Source organism: Lathamus discolor, chromosome 1 (genome assembly GCF_037157495.1).
Source record: "Lathamus discolor isolate bLatDis1 chromosome 1, bLatDis1.hap1, whole genome shotgun sequence".
NCBI lineage: Eukaryota > Metazoa > Chordata > Aves > Psittaciformes > Psittacidae > Lathamus > Lathamus discolor.
Genome location: NC_088884.1, coordinates 33,631,350 through 33,637,844, shown reverse-complemented (window position 1 = coordinate 33,637,844; position 6,495 = coordinate 33,631,350). Strand labels below are relative to the sequence as shown.

At 46.5% G+C, this 6,495-nt stretch overlaps 1 protein-coding gene across 6 annotated transcripts in view; it reads left to right on the top strand.

Annotated features, from left to right (window-relative positions):
* Window positions 1-3,452: 3,452 nt before the first annotated feature.
* The window catches only part of CACNA2D1 (calcium voltage-gated channel auxiliary subunit alpha2delta 1), a 392,282-nt gene continuing 389,239 nt past the window's right edge, over window positions 3,453-6,495 (top strand). For all 6 annotated transcript variants that reach the window (XR_010610021.1, XM_065667215.1, XM_065667227.1 and 3 more), the window contains exon 1: window positions 3,453-4,065. Coding sequence is in view for 5 of the 6 variants with exons in the window: in XM_065667215.1 (XP_065523287.1) it covers window positions 3,971-4,065 (95 nt within the window). In the remaining variant the exon portion in view is untranslated. The remainder of the gene's footprint in view (window positions 4,066-6,495) is intronic.

Below are 6,495 nucleotides of genomic sequence, written 5' to 3'. Positions count from 1 at the left end.
TTTTCAAAACTGGGCTCCAGTCCATGTTTGCTTGTAAATCTTGTAAAGCTTGCAGGCTGAACGTGAGTTGTGTATCACAGATCTGAGTCTTCTGATGAATGCCGCATAGGGGAGCCCCTGCTGAGCTCCATTTTCCAGCCTTGGCTGTTCCTTGGGACCTCAACCAGCCTGTTTGGAGCTAACCTGTGTATTTCTTCTCCATGCTGGAGTCACACGTAGAGAACTTTTCTCCTCATCCCTGGACTTCAGTGAGTTTCACAGGCATTCTGTTGCACCTAAGTAGCATTCACTACATGATAGTACAAGACTACTTTCCAGATAGTCTAGTTACACAATTGTAAATAGCACGGTAGATTTGATACTTCAGATATTGCCCTATTAAAACACAACATTATTTTCTCTAGCATACTTTTCATATTTCAGCGGTTGTTACAGTGTATTAGTACTGATGCAACAGTCACAATCTGGACCTGACAGTGCTAGGTGGGGTGCCAATCCACCCAGGCATTGCACTGTTGCATCGCTAGCGATGTGTTATTGCTGTTGCAATTATTAGTAGTAATAATTATTGCCCTTAGGAGCAATATAAAGGATGGATGTAGCATCAGAAATGTAGGCTTACAGAAGATTACACTAGCGATGAAAGAAACATCACTGTATAACACTATATTTTTCTATTCATTAGTTTATGTTATCTTTTGATCTTTGTTTTCTGTATGTTATATTGAAATAGTACGTCTGGGGGAGAGTGGTTTTGATTATTCCCACCTACTGAAGCTGTTTTCCATTGGGTTTTGCACAGTCATTTGAACATTCTCTTGAGCATCCTTTTCTGCCTGCCCACTTCCACGGGAGAGCACCTTTTTCCAAGCCCACAGCTTGGTGAGCAATGTGTGGGCTCTAGAAGAAACACAGCCGGGAACTGAACATGACCACTTCGCTGTTGAGCAGAGATGACAGGTGAATGCTGGATCCTTCAGGTAAAGAAGCAGCCAGACAATGCATTTCCACCCTTTATTCTGAGGGTATTGTCTTACTGTTAATCCATTCCTGTGCTGTCCGCTGCAAGTCTGTAAGTGTTTTGGGGCACAACTAACAGAACATCTGGTCTGTGGATCTCCTCAGAGTTTAGGCATGAACTTCTGATAATCTTCAGAGTCCTAGCAAGGACCAGAAACAGTGGGGTGTTTTTGTTGAATATACATGTTCATAATTAAATTGATAGTGGACAGTGATACCCTTAAACATTATGGGGCCACAAGAGCAAGTAGATGCTTTAAATTACCCTTTAAGAAGTAAATCTGTCATGGCCTTGTGCAACCTGAATGACTTCATATTTCCAGCCTCTTTCCTCTGTGCATTTCTCCAGACATTTACTCCACTCCCTAGTGTTTTCCCCTTCACCCTATATCTCTTTGCTATACATCATGTGCGAAGCAGGACTTCTGTCTCCCATAACCCGTGACTCTTCAGTTACCCACAGTACCCTGCAGCCATTGCTGCCTGTATGCCCTGTCAGGAAAGCAGATGTGCTCACAGGAGCAGCTGTAGAAACATAGAATAGAATCATAGAGTAGTCTGGGTTGGAAGGGACCTTCAATGGCCATCCAGTCCAACCCACCTGCAATGAGCAGGGATATCTTCAACTAGATCAGGTTGCCCAGAACCACATCCAGGCTGCCCTTCTTTGTCTCCAGGGATGCTGCACTCACCATCTCTCTGGGCAACTTGCGCCAGTGTTTTACCACCCTCATTATAAAGATTTTTTTTCTCACATCCAACCTGAATCTCCCCTATTTTAGTTTAAAACAATTACCCCTTGTCTTATCACAACAGGCCCTGATAAAATGTCTCTCCCAACTGTCTTATAAGCCCCTTTGAAAGGCTGCAATAAGGTCTCCACAGAGTCTTCTCGCTTCCAGGTTGAACAATGCCAATTCTCTCAGCCTTTCCTCACAGGAGAGGAGCTCCATCCCTCTGATAATTTTTGTGGCCCCACTCTGGACTGTCTCCAACAGGTCCATGTCTTTCCTGTGCTGAGGACCCTAAAGCTGGATGCAGTACTCCGGGTGGGTCTCATGAGAGCAGAGGAGAAGGAGAGAATCGTGTTCTTCAACTTGCTGACCATGCTCCTTCAGATGCAGCCCAAGATATGACTGGTTTAGTACCTGAAGTGTTGCACTTGATGTGGCCAAACCATAAAGCCTATGGAGACCTACAAAAGCCGGGCTGTAGATAGCCTTCAGCCTGTTTGACTCTGCAGACTGCAATATCATTTTAGAAATTGCTATTTCGGACTTGCATTCAAACCCTGAATCCTACGTACCTATAGGTAGGTGGATAGGTGAAGACAACTGCGAGCTCTTCCCACCCGCTCCGAAGTGCCAGCTCCAATCCAGAAACAATGTAGATGAGTGACTGCATGCTGTACAGATTGCAACTGAAATATCACGCTGGCTTTGAGCCTGAGCAATGTGAACACTCCATTCTTCATTTGTGGATCTCAGCTTTGGTCCTTTTGCCACCTTTAAAATAGAGATGAGCACTTTTTTGGTTTATAGAAATTGTTGCGAGTTAATGCATTCAAGATGATGTGATCCTTAAATATAAAGGATGTAAAAAAACAGGAATACTGGGTCTGCTCTTTCATTTTCACCTGTTGGACTAATTAAATATACTAGAATATCATTATAACTACATAATTATATGCAATTAAGTAAATAAAAATGTACAAGCATATGAAAAGAAAAAAAGCCAAACGAAAATCGCAACCCATTTATTCCATATCTAAGAAACCCAGTATTGTCACTGAACTTTTGACTGCTTTAGTGAATAAGCTAAGAGGTCTTGCCCTGGGTTACTTTCCCTATTATAGTTGCCACAGAGACTGGCGAACAAGGGTAAAATAACGGACGAGACGGAATTTGCCCTCTCAGGGGAACCTGAAATTACTGTCTATGCTAGAGACGCGGCTGGGCCGGGGTGAAGCTTGCGGACTCCCCGCCGTGGCTCCAGGGACCCTCTTACCACGAGAGACGCCAGGAACGGGACCCTGAGGAGGACAGCTCCGGCCCGCGGGGCGGCACCGCGCCGGGCTCGCCCCTCCGCGCTGGGGAGCGCTGCTACAGTCAGCGGCAAACGAGCTATATGTAGCTATGTATGTGCTTGAAAGCGCAGCCCCGGCTGGTGGCACAGGGGCTGTGTGAGGCTGTGCTTAAACGGGAGGAGGAGGAGGGGGGGCGAAGAATTAAAACAAGGCACGAAGCGGGTTTAAAAATAGCGTCCGGGCGGCGGGAGGTGAGGCACGCAGCCCGCGGCGGGCGGAGCAGGGCGGGCGCGGCTCCCGCGGGGGCCCTGCCCGGCCCGGAGTTCCTCGGCTGCCTTGTAAGGAGCGCGGCAGCCACAGCGCCCGGCGCCCTCCCCTGCTCCCCGCCCCGACGCTCCCCCACTGCCGGCAGGGAAAGAAGAAGCCGGGAGCAGATCTGCCCGTCTCCAACTCTTCCCTTCTTTCCTCTCCTCCTTTCGGGAGCCCCCACCCCGCTTTGCCTCTCTCTCCTCCTCCTCTGCAATCGGGGGAATAAATCAGGGAAGGACACACACGCACACAGAGTGAGCGGGGATCTGTTACAAAAGTAGCGCTGATGGCGGCGGATCGGATGAAGCTGGAGCTGCTGGAGTAGCAGAGAGTACAGTATCTCTCCCTCTCTCTTCTCTATTTCTCTTCTTCCCCTCTCCACCCACAGATCTCCATCGTTTCTCCTCCTCCTTCCCACCCTCGGCCGTGCTCCCGCTTCTTCACACATCTCTGGGCTGCTCCTCCTGCGAAGGGGGCGGGTGGGGGGGGGAGCGGAGGAGGCTTTAAAAAACAACAGCCCCCCCCCGCCACCACCACACCACACACGATAATTGAATTTATTATTATTGCCGTCTCGCCGACTTGGGGAAGGGGGATCGATCTTCGATCAGGAAGATGGCTGCTGTCTGGCTGCTGGTTTTTAGCCTGACACTTTTCCAGTCCTTGGTGATGAACCACTCCTCGGAGGGACCTTTCCCCTCTGCCACCACGTAAGTCCCAAGGGGTGCAGGAAGGGGGTGCGGGCTGGGGGCACAGCCGGGGCTGCGCCGAGGGCCGAGGGGAGCTCGGCCCCGGCCACAGTACAAAGGGAAATAAATAAAGTCAGTTCGGACGGTGAGGTAAAACTGAAGGATTTCGGCTGTTTTCGCTTGGGAAAGAGTCAGGGTAGTTCGGGGTGCCGGGAGGAGGGGAGCGTGTCCCGGTCACGGCCGGCGGCGGGACTTGTGAGATGAAGGCTTCGCCTTGGAGCCCCGAACCCGAGCATATCCCGGTGCTAAATATACCCCGGCAGCTCGGCCGCGCTGAGAGGAAAGTTTCGAGTTACACAGAGCCCGCCCCCTCCTCCCGCAAAGGTTATTTCAGCCTGGCTGGAGTTCTGACACTGTTGAAAAAATATTTAAAATCTGAAACTTTCAAGATTATATGAAAATCCTCTCAAAAGCAGCAGATTTTCTGGCGTGTGAATCAGGCAGAGGGGAAGGCTCGGAGTTGGGAGCCGATGCCTCAGCTCCCCCTGCCTGGCCGCGGTCCAGCGCACCCGGGAGGGTGTTGGCAGCCGCGGGGTATGTTTTGTGCCCGCGGCTGTGGAGGGTGCGGGATAGTGCCCACGCCTGTACCACACCGAAGCGGTTCAGCATCCTTAAAGCAACACAGCAGAAGAGCCGCTTTCCTCAGCGCTGGCCTTGCAAATCGTTACTTCTCAAAAGCCGCCTTTACGGGAGCTGAGGGATGCTTTCGGTGCGAGCAGCTTTGTGTTTTGCGTGGCCGTGAGATACAGATCTTTAAACCACTGCATGCTTAGTAGCATGGAAGTGTTGCCCAGAGCAGTGCAAAGATCACATAATGAAAGCGTGGAAAAAGAGAAAGGCAGAAATAAGCTTCCGTCATCCTGCAGATTAGCCTACAGATCGGGGGGGAAAAGAACCACAGCAAAACACTGTGGATAGGGTTTCCTTCCCTTTTCTTCTCTTTTTTACCTCATTATTTTTATATTCTTTTTTGTTGTTCGGAAGCACTTACCTCAGTCCCTGAATCCGGGTTAAAGCCACCACTAGGTAACTTTTAAGTGGACGTCTCACTTTAATGCATTTTACATAAGAAAAACAGTGCTAATGGTAGCCTTCCCTATTGTTTAACGCTGGGTAGGATTTATTGCCCTCGTTCACCCGGTGCAGAAGGATGAGTTTACAGCAATTACCAGCAATGCATTTTCACCAATTAGTACTGCTGGTAGGTTGTTATAATTGGATTCAGTTCTGAGTATCGGTGCCATTATGAGAGACTCAAAGGGATACTCGCACTGTTAGATGAAAGAAAGGAATACAAAGACTGGTATAAAATAACCACTTAATGTCTTCTAAGTTGAATAAATATAGCCTTTCATTGGCGGGAAAATTATCTTTTAAAATACTTTTGAGTTGCAGTTTATAAAGATGTGTCACATAGAAGCAAGAGTGACAAAATGCAAAGCCAGGGCTTTTTAAGTCAGTGCTTTTCTTGTGTTTGAGCTCCTATTTACTGTTTCTTACTAAACTGGTAAGTTATCATACACAAGTAATTAAAATTTATCTTCTAAATAGATTTTCCAGTTTTAAAGGAGAAAGACATGTGGAACCTAGTGAGATTAAAAGAATACTGTATAAAAAGGATATTGTATCATTTCAAATAGAAATCTAGATCACTTTTTAGCATAACATTATGTGATATTTCCTTAAAATCGTTTTTGTCCCCCTGTCTATGTTTGCTGATTCCGTTCAGAGTTTACCTTCACTGCCAGTCATGATAACAGGAATTGTCAACAGGGAAATATATAACTTTAATTATAACTATACCTATGATTAAGTAATTCAGAATATGATATTAGTCCGCAGCATTTCCATGTTCTACACAATCCACTTGCTGTTGGCTTTCTTTTTTTCTCATTATTATCCCATTGAAGCACTGTAGAAACAATCTATAGTACCTGTTCATCTTTCACAATAATGTTTCCCCTTCGAAATTAAATCAAAGAGCAAAGATGCTTTAGTTCATTTAGAAGACAGCACAACAGGTTGATGCAGGGAGAGCTGCTCTGCAAAAAGTACTGATGTAACAGGTGAAAGAGAAAACATTTTTTTGTTTCTTTATTAAGACTTGACAGCGGTATTTTTCTCACTATAGATTACAAATGGGGAAGAACAAGGAGAAGTGATGCAAATGCCATTAATATGAAAATTTAATATTTTAAGAATATTAAAAATAGGAAAAAACACAGGAGAAGAGAATAAAAGAAAGAAGGGACATTAATAATTAAAGAGCCAAAGGTTTGCTGATATGATGCTCATAGCTACCTGCTCTCTCTCCTTTATTTTCAGTCCCCTTTCCTCTGAGCTAAAAAGTTGGTCTGAGGAAGCAGCATTTCCCAGCTGTTGTCTGAACAA